This window comes from Thermobia domestica, chromosome 5, assembly GCF_964235325.1.
Source record: "Thermobia domestica chromosome 5, izTheDome1.hap1.1, whole genome shotgun sequence".
In the NCBI taxonomy this organism is placed as follows: domain Eukaryota; kingdom Metazoa; phylum Arthropoda; class Insecta; order Zygentoma; family Lepismatidae; genus Thermobia; species Thermobia domestica.
The window spans coordinates 119,069,310-119,095,958 of NC_137458.1; the positions used below are offsets into that span (position 1 = coordinate 119,069,310).

At 32.4% G+C, this 26,649-nt stretch overlaps 1 protein-coding gene across 1 annotated transcript in view; it reads right to left on the reverse strand.

Annotated features, from left to right (window-relative positions):
• Ndg (Nidogen) overlaps window positions 1-26,649 on the reverse strand; it is a 185,222-nt gene that overhangs the window by 40,791 nt on the left and 117,782 nt on the right. The window contains exons 11-16 of the mRNA XM_081758985.1: window positions 18,183-18,358; window positions 17,118-17,261; window positions 15,364-15,495; window positions 4,489-4,761; window positions 3,760-3,885; window positions 1,832-1,960 (exon numbers count right to left, since the gene is read on the reverse strand). Of these exons, the coding sequence (XP_081615111.1) occupies window positions 1,832-1,960; window positions 3,760-3,885; window positions 4,489-4,761; window positions 15,364-15,495; window positions 17,118-17,261; window positions 18,183-18,358 (980 nt within the window). The remainder of the gene's footprint in view (window positions 1-1,831; window positions 1,961-3,759; window positions 3,886-4,488; window positions 4,762-15,363; window positions 15,496-17,117; window positions 17,262-18,182; window positions 18,359-26,649) is intronic.

The window sequence follows — 26,649 nt, forward strand, 5'->3', positions numbered from 1 at the left end:
TTAGAAGATATCGTTCAACTTTCAGAAAGATAAAAGGAAGTGTAATTATTTTTGTCGTTATGTTACATAGGTTACATAATGAGTCAAGTAGTTCAATTATTTTATTATTTTTTTAGAATCGTAAATCGCACAAAACTTTTGGGAAATCAATTAAAGAATTGTTGCCAATAAGCTTGTAACCTACACAAGTAAATGGTGTATTACTTATTCGTCATAATTATGAATGTTATTAACTTGTACATATACCAACTTAAAAAAAAAAAAAAAAAAAAAAATCCTAGCCAAAGTATAGCCACAAATTAGGCTAAACTAGAGAATAATAACCACATGAAATCAAACACTTACTTCTGTCATATATAGGTTATTACCCACAATCTTTCAATTACATATTTTAACTTTTGGCATACTTAATTAATTTTTGAAGGTTTTTGCTGACTTTAAAAAGCTCAGAATAACGGTTCATACTTCATTTTAATTGTAATAAACAGACTTTCAAACGCCAGTAGTTACTAGCGAGGTGACATTCCTGCCGAGAATAATAGAGATACTATGAGAGAATTTCACTTTACAAATTTTAGAATGTTCAACAGATTTTAGCCCTTTCAAAAATAAATAAATAAAAAATAAAAATAAAAATAACCTTGCATGCGTGTAAATTAACAAGTCTTATGACAATATCTGCTTTCTTTCAGAAAATATTTCATATTACCTGTTATGAGTGGTTTTATTTTCATCTTAGGTTATTGATTTAGTATTCATTGTCAATAAGAAAATGTAATGCTTTCGTTGAATATCTCTTGACTTACATCTATACGAGGCAAATATGCTGTATACGTTTTGTTTGTAATCGAACATATTTTCATATTGTATTATTATCGACCTGTTCACAAGAGAAGAAACGGTGTGAGGAAAACTTTTTCTCGATAAACGCGGTAGTTTCGCTCCCCAGACCTTTGCAAGATCAAGTCAAAAAGCTATTTCTTATCAAAAATGGCAGAGGACCTTTTATCAAAATGAAAGAACGCAATTTCATCCATTTCAAAGAGAAAAGTGACTATTGTTCTTTTCTTTCAAGAAAAAAATCTCTCAACCCAAATAAAGTGACAATAATATTAGTTTTATCCAAAAAAATTGCTGCAACAAAGAAGTGGGAGGGAAAATATGTTGCAAAAGATACCCAAATATCAACAAAGATCAGTTATGAACTAAATATTTCTATCCCCATATTTTCTTTAATAATATAAATTGTAACTCTATGTTAATATTACTTTCGAAGGAAAAAGGTATGCGAAAACAAACGTTGTATTCCTTGTGAACTGTATGCATTGTGTGGCCATACAATCTCTTGGATGCAAACGAAGAAACCTAATTTCTGCTACGATAATCCATACAAAATCATTTCGTCCAGCCAATACTCTAAAACACGTGCTTCTAAAAGACACATTTGGAAGTTATTCTTTACATCCATCATTGAAGTGTACAGTGTTGCAAGCGGCTTAAAATGATTCCTTTATCATACAAACACGGACAACCAAAAAGGCAGCGTTGAGATGAGCATGAGATTTCATTAAAATTAGTAATTTCCTTTTGTATCGATAGTGAGACAATTGATCCAAAAGGGCTAATTAAACATAGTGCAAATCATAGAGGTTTATATGTATTTATGAAAATATATATGTACTGTAACGTTTTGTTAATTACGTTCCGTCTATATTGAGTAGAAAGATGTGAATAAAGTTAAATAATATAGATATAGATGCATATTAAAACTGTGTTACTTGTGTCTAGAAATATCTAAAATTGGATATATATACAAATTTGTGGTTCTTACCTTGTGGAACACAATGTGTTCCATCTCCTTGATATCCAGCATTGCAAACACATACGTATGTCAAGCCAATTGTATCATACTGACAACTTGCATGGAGGTCACAAATATCCACTTCATTACAAGCTAAGTCTAAACAGGAAAACTTTTATTAGAGAAGGAAATGCGAATAAATTTATTCAGAAATAGTAGAATTTCAATTAATTAAAAAAAAATAATAAATGAAAGAAGCGTGGAGAACAAATAACATATCAAATCGAAAAGAGTTGCTCACTAACATTAGAAGGGTTTGAAAAATGCAGGGAACAAACCAGTTTTTTCCAATAACTAAGGAAAAGTTTAAACATTTATATAGGAGAAAAGTGTATTGTAAAACTAATTAGAATAAAGAAATATCAAAAACACTTTACAGGTGATAAAACCAAATTATCTGTATTTTACTTACTTTGCAGTTTCTATGACTGGATTCAAAATTCGGGGGTCGCGGTGGCTCAGTGGTAGAGCGTTCACCTCTGGTGTATGGGGTCTCTGGTTCGATCCCAACTCACACCAAGTGAACTTTGTAGTGGACAAACACCATGTGCGTGGTTCCCTCTTGGTTCTTTCGTTTCCTTCCACTTTCTTCATTCCACTATTTTATTCATTTCTCATCATCACCGTCTAATTTAGCCTAGCCGGCATAACCGTGGGACGAAAAGCTTAAAGATTTCATTTCATTTTGGATTCAAAGGTTTTTTTTTTTTTTTTTTTTTTTTTTTTTGTCACAGAACAGTAATAATAGCAGTTTACGGACTAACTAAGAGGTAGACAGACTAAATTTGTGTTTTTGTGTCTACACTGGACACACGCATTGAAGATTGACCCAGTAAATACTTACATAAGCATTGATATAAAATATTATGTTATGTAACACTATACGTTCGGACGAATAAGTGTTATTCTTGTGTATTGATTTGACTCTACGACTTCAAATTGGAGACATAAGTATTTGAGTTTCCAGTACAGTTGCAGAGAGGACGTGAGTCATACTTTTCTGAAATTTAGTTTATGAAGTTTTCCAATTCTGTAGGGGTATATAAGTTGCAGAGAGGACGTGAGTCATACTTTTCTGAAATTTAGTTTATGAAGTTTTCCGATTCTGTAGGGGCATATACAATTTTATGTGTGAAAATGACGGATGCTGAAAGTATTACAATGATGTAAATGCAACGTTGAACTATGTGTTGAGCGCAAGAGAAATCTGTAGTCCTGGGTTTAATTAATTTCTCGTTAATACCTCAAAGTTGTATAAAATGGACACAGATCTTTTCTGCAATCATAGATTCAATTAAATTTGGTTTTAATTGTTAAGAACTATATTCAGTACTCCATCTCTGTAAGGAAAACCTTAAACGAATTGTACTATTATGAATACAAGGTCAATAAGATGCATTCTGGGAGACTTCAGTTCAATGTTAGAACAATGGAAGTGATACCTTTCTTGTACCCAAATGATACTGATGTTTTATCCTTTCTTGACCTTAGTCTCGGCTCTGGGAATACTATGTTCTCCTATGCATTCTAGCATTACGGCGATAAAAGTGTGAAAGAAATTTGTAAACTGAATATGATTACACGGGATTAAGAACATTTGCATTTGCTATAATAAATACATGTAATAATTGGGTTTAGGAAATATATACTTTTAATTTCTTTTATATTATTCAATTATTACCTTCATTTCTCACACAATTTTGTATTTACTTAGAATCTAAAAATAACACAAGGAAACTAATTTCTATTTACTTGAGAATAAATAACATTTTATGCAATTATATTTAATATAAGAGGCTTTACGATATGATTGTTTACATTTCGTGACATTTTAAAATAAAGGAAAATTAAATTATAAATTATAAAGGAAGGACAAATACCTTTCTAATTTACTTTACCTAGCTGTGAGCATTCGTATCCATCTCCTTCGTAGCCTGCATTGCATTCACATTGATATTGTGCTAAAGATGATCTGTAAACACATCGTGCTTGTGGATGACAATTATTTATTACATTGCAAGGGACTGAAAATAAATAAAATAGAATAATAGCATAAAGTGTGTCAATAGTAAGAAATTCCTTTAAATTGTAAAAAAAAAAAAAAAAAAAAAAAAATCATATTACGTAGTGTGAACAGATGAGTAAGGAAGTGAAATAATATTGTAATGTATTTAATCCTAAGTAATTTCCGACTGAATATCTTATTTCGAAAACGAATATAAAAATAGATGTGAGCAAAACTAAAAGTTCTTAATTTAAAACAGATCGAATGTCTGTCCCAACACAATTCACGAAGATACGAGAAGGGCTTTAAACTTAACTTCAGAAAAAATAATTTTAATAAATATTCTTCCTTAGGTTGTGTTTATATCTTTCAAATATATTAGACTCATGATAATAGAAGACTAAAAGTTTCAGTAACTGAAGTACAATGTAGTTAAATGTGATGAAACTTGTGAATAATATTCGTAAGATAGGATACGAATACAAATAACGTAAGATACAAGTCTCATAATGTCTTTTCGTCCCAAGATAAAGTCAGAAATTGAATACATTTACGAAGTATTCCACTTTTAATATACCTATGCCACTACTTATATATATATATTTAAATGTCAATAACATACCTTGTGTTTGAGTTCCAGTATCAGTTGAGTCGTCATCCGAAATGATACATTGACCTTCAACTAATTGAAAGCCTGTGGGGCACCAACAGACACCGAGCAAACACGTGGGTACAGGCTCTATTCCGCCAGCATTTGTATCATTGTATGATGAGACAACGCAATTGTACCCATCTCCATCATAACCAGGCAGGCACACGCAAGTATAGGCTCCAATTTGGTTGTCGTATGTACAAACACCCAAGGGTGAACAATTTGCTTGGACGTCACATGTTTCTGTAATAATAATAATAATAATAATAATAATAATAATAATAATAATAATAATAATAATAATAATAATAATAATAATAATAATAATAACTAAACAGCGATAATGTTAGACACAATATTATCTGAACGTGACTGTAGACCTACTGACGCCAGATGTATGTTCTTCATAAAAGGAAGCGGTGAATCTGCTGTGCGAACAGTGTATAAACATAATCGCAAAGTGAACCCATAAGAATCAATTATTATCTAATTTTTTCTCAGCTTGGTATGTAAATCAACTGTTCTAACATTACACTCTTATAATATGTAGCTGTTTATATGTAATACTGCCAATTTAAATTTGAACGTTAATCAAATGAACAAGTTTGTAGAATGTCTTTTACCACTGTTCAAAATCTGGACAGTCAGGTTTGTAGTTCTTGGATTATAGTGAATGAAACATAAAATGAACACATAAGAACTCCGTTGCTCAGCTTAATAATAATAGTAATAGTAATATTATCTAGAGTAATTATTATGAAAGTGATTTAGCAATTGATGCGTACTGCTGCGAATATCAGCATATGCTATAATGAAAGTGTTGTGCAAGAACTGTGAAACAAATAATATCCACCAATTGTAGAATGAGATCCTTAATAGTATTCTATTGGAACTAGTAAATATTTTGATTACTTGTACATTTTTATAGTGTAAGTTATATTTGCAAATTATTAGGTAAACTTTTTAGTCTGAATAAATGTATTAGACTTCTTACCTTAATATCTGGTTCAAAGAATAATAGACCGTTTCGACATACTTTGATGTCTTCTTCAATAATCCGTAACTTAGTTGTAACCATACTCTGAAGAAGGCATCAGAGCATGTCGAAATGATTTAATAATAATTTATTATTCATTAAACTAGATACTAAAGTAAGAAATTTAATACATTGGATCAATATGTACACTATAGCATTCACAACAACATATTACTAATTTGAAATCTACTTTTTTAATCGTATAGAATGTTCAATTGATATTTCTGTTTGTAATATTTTGTAAAGGTATAATATGGAAATTAGCAGATTGCTCTTTTGAATACTCCTTATTAAAGATGTTTAAGAAATATCATTACTAAAGCAGATTGGAAGTTATATCTTTAAGTAATGAAGTGCTCTGACAAAGAAAATTTTCCAAACATTATTCTTTATCGAAGAGAATGTCTTCATTGTGCATGTATGTATTGTTTGTCTGAAAGAACTTTCAAGTGGCAGTAGGAAGTGTTAGTAATATCTATTGATCATGTCCATGATATCTGACACGTTAACATTTATAAAAAAAGTCAATATTTTGTACTTGATTCGAAGTGTTTTCTTTTTTGTCATGAATTTAAAACGTTAGCTTTTCCTTTAAAGCAGGCCCGTATTTATATACTGTGCGTCCCTGTGCTCTAAATAATTCGCCACCCCCGCACAAAATTTGCCACCTCGTCCCAAAAGCGACCAATATTAGAGTTAAATTCATAGTTTTTGGGGTCGCTGAGATAAATAGTGACAGTTTTAATCCAATCCAATTCCAAGGTCATACTTCACTCCCCAGGGAAGGGGCGAATTTTAAAAGTAATCGAAAACTACAGATATTAGTGTTGAATTCATAGTTACCAAGGTCACTGAGTTTAACGGTATCAGTTTTTATTGTGTTCAAGTTCATCCTCACCGTTTGGGTGGAGGTGGGAGAAGATGACTTTTTAAAAATAATCAGATAAGCTAGCTAATTAGTAACTACTGTAATTAGAGCGAATTAAACATATTAACATATATATATATATATATATATATATATATATATATATATATATATATATATATATATATTTGCTTGCGCGGGACTCTGCGGGGTGCAAGTTTTAAATATTACTTTATTGTGAATCTTTAAAAATATCCTGAGGACCGCGGTGGCTCAGTGTTAGAGCTTTCACGTGGGATCCTCTGGTGCATGGGGTACTTGGTTCGATCTCAGCTCGCGCCAAGTGAGCTTTGTGGTGGACAAACACCGTGTACGTGGGCTTTCTCGGGATTCTCCCGTTTCCTCCCACTTTCTTCATTTCACCATTTCATTCATTCTCATTATCACTGTATCCTTTAGCCTCGCCGGTATATCCGTGGGACGTAAAACTTAAAGTTTTCATTTCATTTTAAAAAATCCAAAATTTTACTGTCCCTTAAATTCTGCTGCCCTGTGCTCGAGCACAGAATAGCACTTACCTAAACACGGGCCTGCCTGAAAGTTAAATCATATAGCGGTATGAAAATTAAAATATTTAATATATGAAGTTAAATAGAAGAAATCATGCACAAAAAATATATTTAAAGAAAAACGAAATATAGCTTCATATGATAGAAAATAATTTTACTCCAACTTTCAACAATTAAGTGGTGTTACTCTCTTCAGGCATAAAAGAACAAGCAAGATAAATTTAGAAAGATGAATTAGAAATTAACATAGTAGAAATAATTAACAACGTACAAACTATAAAACCACTAATCACATATAAAAAGCAACATAGCCCAGAGGAACCGAAAAATGGAATGGAATGGCGTAGGAATAAATGTCGTTAACTCATACTAGTAGTGCTATTCACTATAGATGCCTGAAAATCACTAAAGAAAGTATGGTACACTCCATGTTGAATCAAAATCGAATAATTTTGACGAAAGTTATTGCGGAAAATTATTTTCTTCTCGAACTATGTAAATGCAGAAACTGCTACTTTGAAGGTGATTCCAATAGTTCGTTTACTCCCTTATTCTTGACAAATTTCAACCCAAAGCAATAAGCTCATTATCTAAGAATCCCCGAAAGTATTTGAAGTTTCATTAAAATTGGACAAATGTATGAAACATATGATGGTACATACAGGTCGGATGACATAAGTGCATGTTGAGTGGAATGACAAAAGCTCGCTTACGTCTGCTTCAATTAAGAATTCAAAAAGAGAAAATGTTTCAAGTTAACTGCCCTGCGCTTTTTTGAAAATTTATCAAATTCTACAATATTATTAACGTTTAACGAAAAAAAAAAAAAAAAACTTTGTCCAAAGATGAAACACATAGCAATAGATAGACCTCATCGAACTTAACAAAATGATAAGGTACACTCATGTCCAAAATGATAGTCGCATATCTATAACTGTCTTCTTGTAAGAATGTAATTTGATAATGATTTTGCAGGTACTTTTAATACTGATACTATGTGTATAATCGGGAAGTGTATATTTGTGGTAAATTTCATAGGAAAGGAATTATAAATACGAAAATTAGAATGAGTAAAACAAAATGTTGCAAAATGGACAATGTTCTTATATACTGCTCTTTTGACATGAAATTTTCCACATACATGTCTTTGCCGATTATACAGATACTAACATTACAAGAAATACCGGGCAAATTCGTTATCAAATTATATTCCTACAACAACGTATTTATAGACATGCGTCAATAATTTTGGACATGAGTGTATATTGACCAGCCCAAACATTATTAGCACCAGCTATTTGTCTCAACAAAGTTGCTGGACTGAGGTAATCGGCACGAGGTACAGTAAAACCGCTCGTAAGACAGTGATAAGGATCTCGCTCGATCAGTCAGTGTGATGCTTGTGTGTAGAATGGAGAAGGCCGGAGATATATCAGTGTTTGATAGGGGCAAGGTTGTGATGGTCATACGTCTGGAACGAGCATCTCGGAAACAACGTGATTTGTCAAGTGCTCGCGTTCTTCCGTGGTTAATATCTTCCAAATGTGGAGAAAAAGGTGGTGAAACTAGCACCAAACCACAAAACAATGGAGCTGCAACACCTCTCTAAAAATGTCGGACATTGTAGACTGTCGAGGTTGCTAAAACAGATACCGTTGAGCGCGAACTCTACCACAGTCAACACCAGTCCTTAACAGACTTTAATAGTGATACAATACACTGTGATATAACAGATGGTGTCTATTATTGTTTGTCTTTCGCTAATGGAGAGACATATTCCCAACTCCCAACTATAACACACATAACCCCAACAGTTACATACATACTCCTAACACTGCCGTGTCGTTTAGCATAAAGGTCATAACCATGGGATGTTAAATTAAAAAATCATTTCATTTCATTTTTACTCCAAACAATGATAATCTTACTCCTAATAGTGATATAACCCTAATAGTAATGCATATACTACTTGTAAGAAATTCCTGATGAGTGTTCAATGTGAAGGTTTATTTATTTTATTTTATTTTATTTTATTTTATTTTATTCCAAGACTAGTTCTGTCATTCTGAGATTTGGGTAGATGAAGTAATTTAACCCATTGATTTTTGGTGAATTCGGGGAGTTTTCTTGTTTATTATCATATCTGAATATTTTCCGTTCCAATATTTCCTTACTACATAAATGTTTTGAATTTCTTTTTTTTTCTTTCCAATGTACATTTTCATGCAATTCATTACCAAATACTGAATACATTATTCCGTTTTTATACATAGTTCTTCTCAATGCATTTAGGTTAAAGAAATCAATATTTATTCTTATCTAATGTGTTTTATAATTTGCTATACAATTTTAGTTTTGATCTCGTGTGTGAAATACATTTGAAAACAAACACATAGTAAAGATAGGATTTTCAGCTTCTAAAATAAATCTTTACATTGTATATTTAGTTTACTATTAATTATTATCATTATAAATATAGTTGAATTTTTGGAACAATTTTCTGTAAAGATAAATCCATACCTCGTCAGCCTGTGCTATAGCTCAAAACTGTGGCTCATTGTTTATCTTAAATTTTGGTATCTATTTTCATGAATCTCAAAATGTACCTAGGTACTCACGGAGAGTGTTTTTATATTTTCTTTATTTTGCTTAAGAGAATATCCATCTGTCGAGATATTTTTTTAAAGGTTTCTGCTTAAGTTTTAACAATTTTGTTTGGTACTTTCAAGCAATTAACTATTTTTTATGAAATAATATTTATTTCATTGACCAATTCAATATTTTAGTGCCACCAGCAAATAAGGTTATCTTGAATGTTAAATTTAGTCTCCATTATCTACATGAAAGTAATAATTAATGTCATATGATCGATCTTTGGGAAACTCTACATTCCAGTAGTTTCTAACCACACTGATTCTATAAAACATTGTTCATAGGGAGCCATTTTCATCCAGTTGTCGCCAAATACGTATGTTAAATATATTTATTTAAAAATACATTAAAATATGTTTAAATATGTTTATTACTAGTCTAGTTCCATCAAAAATAGTGAAAAATGTTACTAATCACAAAATATGTTGCATAAATCAACAAATGTCTTCACTGTGGCAACTGTGAATCATATCGCGTAACAGAACATAATATAAAAACACTATCAAACACATGACGCTTAGATCGACACTCTTCTCTTCTTTAAGGTCTTTCTAATTACATTAAAGAAAACAAACACGAAATTCAAAATTTTAAATTATTTTAGTTAAATTATTTTTCGATCAAAATCTTACATTGCAAGAATTGTCCTTGAATGTCTCCTTGTCACAGTAAATAAAAAGCTCTCGTTAAACACTGATGCCTTATTTATACTTGCCATTCTTATTAACAAATTCTCAAAAATTGCGCAAAACAGTTATCTTCGTACATTTTCTCACTTCAAATTCTTGATATTAGTTAGCAACATTCTTTACTTCCTGTCAATAATAATTTCTTTCAATTTTTCTGTGCTGTGTTGTTCTTTTAAGGTATTTATTATTTTTATAGTTTGTAGCTTGTTTGCTACTTCTAATTAAATCGTTGCTTATCTTTTTAAACCTACCCTTTGTATTCTTTTTGCTCCAGAAGCTAACAGTAGCAGTTAACTGCTGAAATAAGTCTGACTTTTTTTCACCTCGGTTGTAAGTATCAAATTTGTCCTTTGAAATGTTTAGAATATGTATAAATAAACTGAACTTACCAACTGAAATAATTTAGTAATCACCAATTATTCTACGTAGTTTTTACATACCGATATGATTTTCTGTATTTATTGTTATGGCATGGAAACCAACAATAATAAGAAAAAGGAAGAAAAAATAATCTTCGTTTCTAAGGATACTTTGTTGTAAAGCAAGCAAAGAAACTTAAAAAGTATCGCGGAGGTTTTACATTTTTTTATGAAGAAGATAAAACAGATCCGTATTCGTATTCTAAAAAAAAAATGGCTGGATGTGTTTGAGAAAATCAATTCATACGTTAATGAACTTCTGGGAAAAAATGAAACGAGATGGTTAGCAAACATTTCTGTACAGCCTTCGAGTCTACTGAGTGCACGACAGTAATAGGTAGAAATAATTTTCTTTGCGTACTGCCACACATCTTCCATCTAACGTTTTTAGCTTGAACTTAATGGGTAATTGTTTACTTCCTCCATGTTCACTCTGGAATTATTATTTAAATAATTAATATTTTTCTGACCAGAGTATGCATCTTTTTTATTAAAAATAAATTATTTCGTAACAGTTTCCATAACGTAACCTTATCTTCCCCAGACGTCTGAGGAAGATAACGTTACGTTATAAAAACTGTTACGAAATAATTTATTTTTAATAAAAAATGCATACTTTGGTCAAAAAAATATTAATTATTTAAGTAATTGTTAAATGCAAATTCCATAGATTTTCTATTTTTGTCACTAAATGGTACTGTACGAAAAGTATGAAAGAACCTTTTTCACAGTCGACATGCTCATTTCTGTCATTGAGCGTAATTACTTAAAATTTAAGATTGATTGCTCCCTAATGAATCCCCAGTCATTTTGTTCATAGGAAGAAACTTTGGATCACTATTCCTCAAGCGCAAAGTTACTCAGAGATTTCTTTATATTTATAAACCTTGTTATCAATGTCTGCCTTGAGTGAGAAAAAATGACATTATTAATTTTTGAGTTCTCGGATTCTAAGGAGCGAACCACCCGTAATGTAAACGAATAAGAGCTTGACTACATAGCACAGCTCAAGTACAAAAGGTTTAGTATTCATTTTTCATGTTTTGAGGATATTTAAGAAAAAAATACATTTCATTTTGACGAAAAAAATACATTTCGTTTTTATAACAGAAAAGAAACACATTTTTAGGAATACCTAAAAAAAAAAACACATTACATTTCATTTAATTTGAAATTTTTCATAAATATTTTGTTTAAATTTTATGCTAATTTGGGCTTGCAACGGCGGAACTTGAGAGAAGTCATATCGCTAAAAATTAAAATTTTATCTCTACAAACTACCGAATGTACTACTTCTTGTGTACAAGTTTCTTCCCTTAGTTTGTAGCCATATAATTTTTATTTTTACCAATGTGATTTCCCTGAACATTCGTCACTGGTTTTGTTATTTCCAAAACTATAATATATATATATATATATATATATATATATATATATATATATATATATATATATATATATATATATATATATATATATATATATATATATATACTCTTAGCATAATTTACTTATATATATAAGTAAAATTTAGTACTGGTGTCTTCTGTTGTCAAGAAATACGTCATCAAATCAATTATAACGTCATACGCTTTGGTAGTGAATTGCTTAATTATAAGCAGTACCTCAAAGACACTGATTATTTTACTAAATAGTGTTTTCTAAGTGCTTGAAAAATATGCAGAAAAATGTAGAATTAATACGTACTTGATGTTGCGAATATTTTGAAAAACATGAGGAAGTGGCGAGGAATTGATGTACAAACTGTAGTGTAAGCACCAGGAAGCTAAGGCGTACAACAAACACACTTTTCAGCTCTGTACTTTAACGAATTTAATTGAATGGGGAAAAAGGAGTTGCTAGTCAACTTGTAATGTGAACAGCGCCACTTATATGATAGTGGAAGAAATTAAAACTAGTATGCTAGGCTGTGTGTTGTCCGTAGCCGTATGTTCATAATTACGACTATGATAGAGAAAGGATGGTCAAATTCTGAAGGTTCAGTTACTGATAATGGGTCTTCCTCTTAGTTTTCTGCAAGTTATATAAAGTTAGAAGTAAAAACGTGGTAATTTTTTCATGAATATGGTGATATTTATCAAATATCGATGGAGTGTATTCTCTAATAATCTCATTGTGAAACTGGGGAATAAAACGTTTGACAGACAAGAATCCACAGGTTAATATGAGAAGTTGAATTTCGTATAAGAGTTTGTGATACTGGTACTACGTTCGGGCTTTCGCTATATAAATAATAGCATTATATAGCATTTTCTTCTAATATCTCAAGAATTATTCTTTATTTCTGTAAGTGGATCGGATAGATTTAAGAAGTTATATGGTAATGTTTATTAGTGGAAAATTCTGATCTGCTTTTTATGATTTTGTGAATAAGGCTATAGCGTGTGTATTATTCTAATTGAAGTGAGTACTGAGTTTATTTAAATGAATACTGTTTAAAGTGGTTTTCAAGATGATTTATTAGTTTGTTTTGAAATAAAACTGTATTAATGTATATTTAATGTATTTAGTGTATAAAGTGTAAAGTGAATATTTAATGTATAAAGTGTAATATTTGTTGTGGAAGAGGTTGTAGTCATATGCGGAATAAGTTGGTAACTGTCAACGTTTACAATTGCAAATTATTTAGTCTCAGAAGCTTAATGTTAAATTGATTGATTTATTATTGAGGATTATCAAATAAAATAGCTTTAATAGAATATTGGACATGTTGTGGAGATAGCCAATAGTATATGCAGTTAATAAATTGTTATATTTGTTGTAGTATCTATTTTTGCAGTTATCAAATTGTTTATAAAGTTATTGAAGTTAAATTCCTGCATTTTCTTTCTATGATCAATAATTACATATAATCCAACTAACGTTATATATTATTTAATTCCATAATTTAAATGACCTATTGAGCGATTTACTTATTTGGTAGTTTTAATGCTTTTATTTCAGCTTATAAATTACATAGATATATATTTCCTCTGCTATTTAATACGAATTATGTATGTACTTTACCAGTACATGTCCCATAGCGTTAGTTTTTGTGGGAATAATTTTATCTCCCACTCAGAGTACGGTATAGTACTTGCGTAGTTTGCACCGCTCACCTCTTCTGTACATTTAGTACCCATTCGACGTGTCCATAGAGCTGCAGTAATCGTACAAAATTTACTGCATTGAAACTGCTGCGGGGTATAATGTTCTAACATTATATTTGCAGACCTGTCCTATCAACCTCAAATTTCATTTACGATTGCAGCGTGTTTCATGGTTACAAGCATAAGAGTGCAGTTCACTGCATCATAATGTAGAGATATGATAACCTAATGTACAGGGAGGTCGATAATATATCTCGCAACGAAAATAACTTTTACGTCACCCATCCGTCGTATTATTCGCGAATCTAGGTGACACACAGCCTGGGTCGCCCTTCAAGAATAAACAATCTGAAAATACACATATTAACGCATTGCAAGCTCAGTTTATGAAGTTATGCCACCAAAGAATCGATGAGTGGACATATACCGAATTGAATAATTACATACAAAGTTTAAAATTGCCTGAAAGAGAAATGTTTTAACATGGAAATGAAAGGTAGGAAACAAGTAAGTATCAATACAAATATCATTTACATATTTCTGTTCAGCTTTGATATTTCGTAATTGATGTCTGATCCCATTTTCTTTTATAGGTTCCACAGATGCAGAAGGAATTCACAATGTTCTAGGATCATGAAGATATATTTAGCTTCAAGTAAGTATATTCAAGTATGTTAGAAAGTAAGATAGATTAAGTAATGTAGCGTTAGAATTAGTGTAAAAGTCTCCTTTTCCTCTTCGCTTTCTTTTAGTTATCTTATTAGTTTATTGATTAGTAATATACGTAGTAGATATAACAGTATCTAGATTTTGTATTAGCAATTGCGTGCACTCCAGAAACAAAGAAACAGCCTAAACAGTGGGATTTTAAAGGCGATCCAACTCCGAAGAAAGCGAAGACGGTGAAATCGGCCGACGGCTTTGTGATGCACGTGGAATCATCTATAACGGTTACTTGCAAAAAGAACAAACGATAAATGGAAAGTATTATGTCATTATTGCACCAGTTGAGAGAAGAAATCAAGAAAAAACGTCCTCATTTGGCAAAGAAAAAATTCTCTTCCATCAAGACAAGTTTCGATGGCGAAAACTATGGAATTAAAATTCTAATTATTCCAACATCTATCGTATTCGTCACAATTGGCTTCCAGCGACTTTTTTCTTTTTATTTATTTCCAAACTTGGAAAAATGGCTCGGCGGAAAACAATTCACGTCGAATGAGGAGGTCATCGTCCAAGCAGATGCCTATTTTGAGAACCTTCTGAAACCCTACTTTTTGCACGGTTTAAAAACATTGGGAAAACGCTGGAAAAAATATATCGACCTAAAAGGAGATTATTGAAAAAAAAATCTACCCAAAATGATTTCTAAAACTTTTTTCAAGGACTTATTAAACGACCCTCGTATTAGAATTAGCACTAGAATGACGTTTCTTCCTCCTTTCCAAGTTATCATATATAAATATACTACTATATATAAACTTATTAACTACATAACTAACCGCTTTCACTATAACAGATAATTCCATCTCCACGATAACCATCAATACATTGGCAGGTATGTTTATCAAGCTCTGGATCATAAATACATTCTGCAAAAGGATCGCAGTTATTTATCTGAAGACAGTCTGTATCTGAAAAAAGATATGGATATTCATTAATACTTGTATAAACAAGCTTAAGGTTCCGAATAATATGACTTTAAACAAAAAAACAAGGCAGAAAGCAAGAATTAAGATTATGATTGAAAATTACCTATCCTAAAATAAACGAAGATAACTGATATGGATCGTAACATTTTTTAACCATTATAGGAATCTACATGGAAAGTTTGTCACAATTATCACAAAATGGTCTGTTTACAAAAGATTAAAAACATAAATTCAACGTAACCATCGCGAAAGCTGAAATTAAAAGTATTATTTATTACTAATGAACTATAAATGAACTTTCAGTATATATCTGTGCCACTTCTTACAGAAAATATTGTTTCAAAATATTTGCACGCCGCCGCCGAGTTTGCGATTCTGAGCATACACAATGCCTTCCTTCATCCATTGGTAACCCAGATGGAGATGTGATCACATAAAGTTTAGTACTCAGAATGTGTGAAAATCTTCAAGACTATCGAACAACTCGCCGACTGTGAGATGAGGTCCGTGATTTATTTTTTGAATGCAAGAAGCGTCACAGCAGCAGATATTCATCCCCAATTGTGTGAGGCTTATGGGACAAAACTGATGAGTGCAGAAATGGTGAGGACAGGAATGGGGTCAAAAAGTTCAATAAAGGTCGTGATAATGTGCATGGTGAGGCGTGGAGTAGCTGACTTTCTGTGTTCACGGATGATTTGGTGCGTGTGATATTAAGATTGTACCATTGATACACCTAAGTTCTTGATAATGTGGCATCACCAATGTCCTTATCATCTGCAGCGTTTGGATAAAATATTTATCCAATTCGTAACAAACCTTTTTGTTAGAATATTGTTCTATTTCGATACACGCGTTTCGTACAATGACATCACGACTCTACCGACTTGCGTTTGGTACAGGGTTACTCAGATATAAATTGCATCAAACTAATTTAAACAGGCACTAATAGGAAGCTTAGACAAAGGTCTTTTAAGTGTTGTCATACTACAGTAACACTTTTAAGGAAGTTGGCTGTTTTTGTAAAAGTTCGGTTACTTTATGGGTGCATCTTGAATTATTTAAATATATAAACAAGAATACAATTCTTTTTGTCTTGTAGTGCTTTTTTGAGTTCAGAGTTTTTATACGTTTTCACCCCATTATATTTCTACATTTAACATTAAGTCCTCTTTAATTTCTTTTTTTCCTTTTTAACGCTGAAGATGAAAGTCATATTAAATTGCTGAAACTTCTTTTGAACTGCGAATATTGTGGTTTAAACAAAAGTAGTTAAAATTTGTACTCAAATATGGACTTAAATCATTTATCTGGTTGTGTACTTCTTTATTTGTAAAACAAATAATACGCTAATAACTTTCATTTGTAAATTCATAAAAATAAATAAATAAGTATTAAACAATTTGAAATTCATAAGCTTCTATAAAAGTTTCAATCCAGTATTCCCAGTATTTTTAGACCCGTAAAACGAAACTCTTGAGAAAAAATCTAGAAACTGGAAGTACTTTTAGAATTTTCCATTTTATCCTTTTCAAAATTTCGCGGCATTTTAATGTACCGCAGAAGAACACTAGTTAGGCATAATCGCTATCAGACTTACTTACCATAATTGGTAGCAGGAACGCATTGGTAACCGTTGCCTTGAAAGCCTGGTTTACATTGACAAATAGGGCCGGGTTCGATACAATCGGCATCTGGATGACAAACAATATCACGGCAAGTTCTTTCTTGTCTGGTAGGTGGTATTGCTAGAAGTAGAAAATGAAAATATAACTGCTACTCAGTTGACAGAGAATGGGATTCTAAATCTTAAACTTTCTACTACTAAATTCTTAATACCCCCTCCCAAATTACGATTCTTCCCTCATAAATTCTCCCTTTAAGAAAGTCTACTTTTAAACTTGCTCAGTTAGTTCTATCTCCAATATCCTTCTGTACTATGAACAGGCTTAGTTAAAACGTCTTTCTGTTATATACTCAACAACAGATATAAGAATACACTTTTTATGGAATGTTTTAGTTCCTAGCTGATTGAAACGTTTCATTTTTTCTCTCTCGTCTCTACAATTCCAATGACGCGCTTAGTACCATGATCCCTTCTTGTTATATCTATGTGTCATTACCCTTAATACTCTGTAAAAATTATTCTACAGAACACACTCGAAAAGATTTCAAACGAACGAATTCTATAAATGTATATTTTCTAATACAAAGTATGTTATGTATTTACCACCTCTTTCATTAAAATGTCTTCTTAACATATTACATTGGAATATTATTAAATTAAATGCAAAGATATCATTCACGAATTGAAAATTAACCGTTAAGGCAAGAATCTTGATTAAATTTAGAAACGGGAACTTATTCTGTATTAAATTAGTATTGTTTTCTAAGATACTAATGGTTCTAGAAGAAGCTATAGTCTACAGCGCATAACTACTACACAGAAGCTTAACTAAATGGAGAAAACAGACTTAAATAGCATAATTATCCAGACATCATAAATGCATGCATGCTGAAAATTAAAAAAAAAGTGACAAATATTCTTCTTCAATGAATACTTATGTACTTGATTTTATATGCACACGAATAGTCTTGCTAAACTATGCTGTTAGAATTTAATACAATTTTGATGGAATAATATACAGAAAAGATATTAACATACTTACGTTCACAGCGCGTTCCATCACCTGTAAATCCTGGTTTACATTTACAGTCAAAGGTTCCAGGCTCATTAATGCAAAGGGCATTGCTATCACAGTTGTGAGTTCCTCTAGTACATTCATCTACATCAACACAAAGAGCACTCTCTTCTCCATCTTGTTGCTCGTAAAGGTAATGGTATCTGAAAACATTCAAAGTTAACACCGTGAATGAAGTTCTTCAGATAACTTCAATAGATAACTTCAATACTAACAGATAGCTTCAATATTACCCTTTCTTTAGATTTTATATACATAAGATACTTAAGTTCAGCATAAATATCGAATAGATTTCAAAAACTGAAATCATGAGGTATTACTTAGTGTTTATGAACATTTAGTTATTGTTCTAATGATTAATAAGGAATGAAGATCTACCTTGAATTGAAAATTAGTAGCTCTTAGAGATTTTTATGGCTACTTAATCACGTCCTTAAATAGTCTCCAAATATTGTTGGAGTTGGAGTCTTGCGTTATTAGCAATTATATAGGTGTGACTTTTTTTAAAATGAATTTTATGTAAAATATACCAGTCATATGGAGTTATTTTGCAGGTTTGAGTATCTCATGCTCTCAAAAATAAAAATTATTATTAATAAAGTAATTATCCGCTCACTTTATCCTTACTGGAATCCTTAGGTTGGACCAAAACTCCTTTTCAGTGATACTCTAGCTTGGTAACATGGTTATTAAGTTTAATAATTTAAGTAACTGTGTAATGTTTATCAGATAGTATGTTAAAGGAATAATGTTAAGTATGATTCCTAGTCCAATTTAAAGAAAATTAGGGGTTAAGGTGACCAGCAGTTACAAGAATATGTCTATTATTTACAATAAATTAAATATGATCAATGTAATATTACATGAGTGTTTGATTATGTTATTCAGAGATAAAGTTTTGTAATACAAGCTATTTTTTATAAGCTTTGGTCATACATTTTTAAAATTTTTTTATGATCTATACAGCTACGATACTTTTAAATATTATACTTTTCATTTTATTTTTTTTTACCACTTAACACCCTTTCAAAAAAATCCTGATGCATCGTAATGATTAAATATATGACACTGTCGCTGACTGATTTTGTTAGAATATCAAGTTTCCAAGGGAAGTTAAGTTCCAAGGTGAAAGGTATTATGCATTATGATGTTGCAACAGTGATTTTTCAATGTTTGATCTGAAGATCATCCAAAAATTAAAACGGAACATAATGAAGAATCTAGTTTTAAAACATGTTACGTGAATTTCATAATACTATCGAAAAGGTCCTATTGGAATTTTATTGGAACTGGCATGAAGAAATGTGTTCGTCACCAATCTCTTAACATTCTTGTAGCTGTGAAGCTAGGTGGACATGTGAAATATGGTTTCCCAGCTAAAGATAGACTTTCCTCTGAGGATAAGCATCTTCATTCCAAACGCTAGCATTTAACGATATCTAGCTTATAAAAGTATATTTCACCTTACTTCAAATCGCACAGAAGTCTTCTTCACTTGAAATATTCATAGAAGACATGTACACAGAAATATATTCCTATTTCATTTTCGTCTTCTCTAAATTTACAAATATCTATTCCGTTTCTGTTTCTAAAGCCATCCAAATTGATTTTGAGTAAGTTATTCTATCCCTTTTGTTATGTTCTTTTTACATCCTTTACGTCATGAAGTTCGTGAGTTTCTCTTTCTCTGTGTTGAAATGGTACCAACCTATACCAACAGAAACTGTCATTTTAATATAAACCAGTGTTGCTTCTTATCCCTATATTAAACATGTTGTAAGGAACAGTCATTAATTGTTATTGTATATATACACTCACAATGCATCCGTATGAAAATATATCAATAAAAAATGTGAATGACTCAAGAACCAATAGTGGTATAATCGTCCGGGTTTGTTTTGCAGAAAGAGAAAGGAATAGAATTTTATATCCAGCACAAAGATAAAATCACTCAACTCACCTCAGTACCCCTTTTGTTTCTCGGTAAACAACAAGGCGGTACTCAACCTCCCTTCAGGTATTGCGTAAAATTTAAGGTGTCACGGACCCACCTGGACACACTGATCCATACATATATAGGTCTATATATATATATTGGTGACGCCGTTAGTCCGTACCAGGCCTTTAAATCGAAAACGGTCCGAGATATGTACAAACTGAAAATTAATTCTTAGAACAACATTAGACGTTTCAATATAATATGCTTATCTGTCCACCATAACGCTTCCATTTCCATACTGTGTATGTTACCAGTGTCGACTACGAGACGAGACAAGACAACTTTTCAGTAGTGTCACGAAAGAGGACTGAACAGTCTCTGTAGTATTGTACCCGGAAAACGTATGTTACCAAGGAAATATAGCTGTTCAAAATGTTCAGGGTCTTCCCTCCAGCACAATCAAACAACTGCTAATTTGGAGGTGGGCCCTGTCTGGATATCTAGAACTGGTTACCGTGATATGTTGTACTTTTGAAATAATGAGACACTTGTTTTCCAGTTTTTACGTCTGGCTACCCGTTTCAGATTTATAGGGGTGGCCATATTGTTTTCAATGCAAATTTTGATGACATTTTGACCCGCCGCCATGTTGCATAGGGTGATCGTAGAGAATCGGGACTTGTTGTAGCTTCTTCCTTTTTAAAGAGCTTTCAAGCGATATACCACCTGACCCCTCTTTCCATTTGACAATTTTGAGTTGGATCCCGTCTGGGACCCTGCGGGGGACCCTGGGACGAAACTTTTTACTTCGCTCTGTTGTCCTTTGCAACTAATGGGATACGTGTTTTTCAATTTGTACATATCAAGATCTTTTCTTGTTGTAATATTTTAATATTCATTTTAAGAACAAGAAAGTGTAGGTGACTGAAATGAAAATACACTCAATGAAAAAAAAAAAAAAAACAAAAAAAAACAAGAAGGAATCCTCCAATTTAACTGCATTTTGATAGATGTGTAGCGCTATGGAGGATATGCAAATGGTTAGGGTTTCAAAGATCGGGAACATTGCGAATGGCCACTAGAGGGCGGTAATATCAGCAGTAAGGAATTCAGCCTTGGTCGTGTCAATCAGTTGTGAAGCGTGCGAGAGTGAGTCAGTACAGTGCAGAAAGATCAATAAACATAGATACTGCATCGTCATCGTATTAGACAGCACTACCAGCATTTGACAGCATTCGAAAGGGGTTGCATAAGACTGGCTGGGCGTTTCGTGCGATTTCCAAATATGTGGGACATTCAGATGTTACTGTGGCTCGATGTGGGTCCAGTTAATAAGTGAAGGCACCAAAGCATTGTGTGCAGGTTCCGGTCGACCACGACGGACTTTCATACGGGAGGATCGTCGCACTGTGCGTGAAGCATTATATAATCCCGTGACGCTTGCGAATGCCATTTGGACACAAGTAGTGGACCTTATGCAACACCATGTGTTATCGCGCACCGTGCATCGATGACTGGTATAAGCTGGATTGCGGGTGCGTTGACCCCTGCTTAGCTTGCCATTAACACCAGTAAATAAACTGTAGCGTGTGGAGTGGTGCTGCACTTCGGTAGCATGAAATCCTCATGAAAGGCATCAAATTGTGTTCATTATTGAATCTCGGTTCTGCATTATTACAGATGACCATCTGTGCGTATATGAAGGCGCCAGGGGCAGAAGTCACATCCAGCTAATATTGTGGAACAACACATTGGCGTTATTCTTGACATAATTGTATGGGAAGCCATTGTGTATGTCGTAGCAATTTCAGGAACTTTCACGGCACAACGATAGGTTGGTCAGATTCTGCGTATGCGTTAGCCTTCCAGCGAAAACACGCTGGTGTAATCTTTTTACAAGACAAGACTCGGCCACACACGGCACATGTGTCTATATTATGTTAAGATTCTTTGCGGTCAGCAAGGTCATCTCATCTCTCCCAAATTGAACATATTTGGGACCAGTTCGGCTCCCAACTCCGCGCCACTGCCGATCTACAAGCGCACTTACAGCATCTATAGACTGACTTACCTCAGGCAACGATATAATGACTCTACGACTCACTTCCAAGCTGCATCAATACTTGTATCCGTGGCCGAGGGGGTGCTACAACCTTATTGATGTGCAACACGTATTACGCTTGTACAACCAAACCCCTAGTCAGATTGATCTGATATTATAATCCTTACAACAAAGTTGTACAGATATGACCTTGAAACCCGTGAAGTTTCATTTCATTCCCTCCATTCCTTTTGATTTTGTGTGTGTGTGTGTCAACGAGTGTAATTCTTTCATCGTACTCACCCTCTGTTGCAAATACAACGGAAGGTATCGCCTTCTACTGTACAAGTACTATGCTGTCCACATTTTAAATGCCCTTCGCGACATGGATCCTCATCTGTAAAAAGTATTTTAAAAGAATAAAATTATATTCCATAAAGTTTGTGGAATATTAAAGAAGCTATAAGATATATTATAGATATGAATATCACAGAGTAAGTTTCTTACTGTAATGAACAGAAATTCACAATCTAGTTTAAAAGCAATGACATTCCAACAAAGTACAACGTGATGACACAGTATAACGGTATGAAAAAGTTAATTTTCACCCTTCATTTGATTTTCTTTTTTTAAAAAATACAAGGATAGTAAATATATTTTCCGTGATCGATGAAATGCATGGGATCTTGACCAAAATTGGCACGAAGGTAGACCTTGAGTACGTTAGCATATATGTGAAACGTTATGGTGTGCAGATCTTTTGTTTCCAAATTATTGAGCATCAAATTGGACTTGAGTTTGGACTTCGTGGAAAGATATTATATATATATATATATATATATATATATATATATATATATATATATATATATATATATATATATAGAGAGAGAGAGAGAGAGAGAGAGAGAGAGAGAGAGAGAGAGAGAGATTGAAACCTTGAAGTATAGATTGAATTAGTTTCATTGATAGCAAGCGATATATATTTTTATTAAAACGTGATCGATTAAAGTCATCTGATCTTCACAAACTTGGGAAGGTGATAAATCTTTGTAAGTCCAATACATATGCAAGCTAAGTATGAAACATTATATAGTGTGCATACGTTTGGTTCCAAAGCTACTGGACATCAAATTGGCTTTGGACTAAATGCAAACAAGAAATTTCTCTGAAGTGCAATTGATGGAACTCGCATGATGGTACATCAGAATTGGCATTGTGGTGGAGCTTGACAAAATTTGTGAGCATTTGAAATATTATGATGTGCGGAACTTAGATTTTCGAATTTTTATCGTTTAAAGTTAAGATTTGAACTTATTATTTAACTGAGTCCAAACCTGAATTTGGATAGCTAATAAGGCAGGTATCAGAAACTATACAACATAATATTTCATATGTCCACTAAGTTCATTAAGGTGTACCACCATTTCAGGTATGGTCAAATGCTGAGTCTTGGTTCTCGAGTTAGTGGCAGGCCCGTATCCACGGGGGGGGGGGCTAGGGGGTCCGCCCCCCCCTAAACTTTGGCTGGCCCCTTAAAAGTTTCGCGGTAGGCTTGCAAATGAACTATAATATGGTGATGAAGTATAATATAATTGGGTCGGGCCCCCCGTAACGTCTATCGGGGCCCCCTAAATTTTTGGGCTGGCTACGGGCCTGGTTAGTGGCCGTCAAAGTTGGCGTTTTAACTTATTCGAAATTTCGCAGAAGTTAATAAACGTCAACAATGGAACGAAATAGTCACACTTTGACCAAATTTGCCCTTTACAAGCCCAAGACCTTTACGAGCTTGGTACACACATGAAATACTATGATGTACAGTATTTCATATGTGCAGTTATTTGACACCAAAGTTGTAGTTTGGAATTAATTTGAGCCTAAACCTAAATTTGATTGCCAATAACTCGAGAACCAAAGGTCTGCACACTATTATACTAGTATTTCACATGCATGTTAAGCTTCTTAAGGTCTACTAACGTTTTAAATTTGGTCAAATGGAAACTTTTGATTCCCGAGTTATTGGCCATCAAAGTTTTGATTTGGACTAAACAAACATATTAAGTGAAGTAAGTATACTGTGCACTTATAATAAAGATTTACTTAAAATCAATTAAGAATGATTCTTTATTCCATTACAGGAAACTTACTACGAGTAGTTTATTGATATTTCTACTTTGTATTACTCCTCTTTTATGCTTCTGGTAGTTGGTCTCTACTACTTAATCTATAAGTGAATAAATATAATGTACTTTCCCAAATTCAAATTCCAATACTATAATTGTTTTTCGGATGGCATGCTAAAATTTCTAATGTATTTGTATGTAATTAAAGTAACTGTCAATATCTACTTCAGTAGTTGAAATTTCACTAAATAATAAAATACTTGGCTAGAGAGAGAAATAGAGAGAGAGAGAGAGAGAGAGATAGAAATTAATAATAAACAGAACACTAACAGGAGAACTGTTATCTCTCTATTAGAAATTCTCGTTCTTCATGATCAATATCAATGTCCTTAAGAGTTTCAGCAGTTGAATGCTTTTATTTAAAAAATAGTTTTGTGTTTCGTAATTATAAGTAAATAGATTTTTTGATTACTGAACTGAGGTTGTAGTTACTCATCATAACAATGAGAATAATATATATATTTTTTTGTAGAAAGATTTGTTAACTTTTATCTTTTTATCGTTCATTGTGAATACCACAAAATTTAAAGATGACAACAGATATGAAACAAAGCGCATAATTTAATTTTGACTCCTGATGAAGAATAGTATAAATGGAAATGTCAATCATGAAGAAAAATCGATCGATTCTAAAAGGATAACTAAGGTGTAATATAGATTTTAGTTTTAAGCATAGTTTCTATATTCTAGGAGGGGCCGCGGTGGCTCAGTGGTAGAGAGTTCACCTCTGGTGCTTGGGGTCTCGGGTTCGATCTCAGTCCCCGCCAAGTGAACTTTGTAGTGGACAAACACTGCGTGCGTGAGTTTTCCCGGGGATCTCCCGTTTCCTCCCACTTTCTTCATTCCACCATTTCATTCATTACTCATCATCACCGTCTCCTTTAGCCTAACCAGCATAACCGTGGGACGTAAAACTCAAAGATTTCATTTCATTTCCATATTCTAGGATTCAAAATCGTAAGAGTAAGTGCTGCTTAATTTGTTTTTTCAGAGCTGGCGATTTCTTGCTAAATAATAAAATAAAGAAGTATATATAACTATATAACTATTTTAAGTACAAAATACGACAGTAAATTTACAAATTTCATAATGCACATGTTTTCCTTAAATTTAGAAAATATATTTTTCAGCAAGTGATGCCAATATTATACTTTTTCAAAGAATGCAGAAATGTTAAGATTATCATAAAGACTATTAAATAATAGCTGCCATATAATTATAAATTTTATAATCAAGAACTCTAATACATATAACTTATACATAATATTTTTTAAACACTTCAAATGTTAATGCAAATGTTTTACTTACAAAGAAAAATTTAACTTTTTGTGTAAAAGGTAGTGTAAAACATTCTTCCGTTCTAATATTTGGAAGAACTTGAATCTATCGATTATATTTAGTGACATCATTTTCAATACTATAAGATCTCATAATAGAAACAAAAAATAAATATTACCCCCAAGTGGAGCTATTTTATTAGTTGTAGCATAGCGCACAATATTCTCATTCGCATCGTACAAAATGAAATTTCTGTCAACTTTGACTTGGACTTGAGGTGGCAGGTCTTCGTACTGGCAGGCGTCGTAGTGGAATATCTGCTGCACTGTAAATGTGGTGTCTACGCCGGAATTTTCCAATTGAAAAGATCTTGTAGATTGAGATTCAATTAATCCTATAACAATATGAAAAACACCTCATATTATATGAGCACTGCATATATATAATATTATTTTGTCACGTCTTCTGAATTAAATGCTCACAATATTATTTGACAATATTTAAAAAGTTAACTTTCCAAATACTTTTTCCAAGTATGAATATCCAAATGCAGTAGAGTATATGGAAGCAATTACAGAGTAAACTTTCTTGTTTCTAAAACTCTCCTTTCAAACAAAACACGATATTAACATTTCCATGATACCAATAAATAATATCCTATTGTTACTTCATAAAAAATTTCAAATTTAACATATTATTGTAAGGTTATATCTGTCCCTAGTTATCAAATGAATACTTAATGAAGTAGGGAAGGCTATTCATCCCAGTGACAGGATGTATTAGAGGACATTGCACTTATAGCCCTTCTGAATTTCTTTGGAACTTCTTTCTTTCTTCTAGTGAAGTCATTTTTCTAAGAGTGATTTGCGTACCAGGAAATAATAGCGTATGGCAACAAAACGAGTTAATGAAAAAGTCATTTATAAATTTCGTGTATAAAAGAAATTTTTAATTTCAACATTTGAAACTGTTTTCCTTGCTACATATAAATGT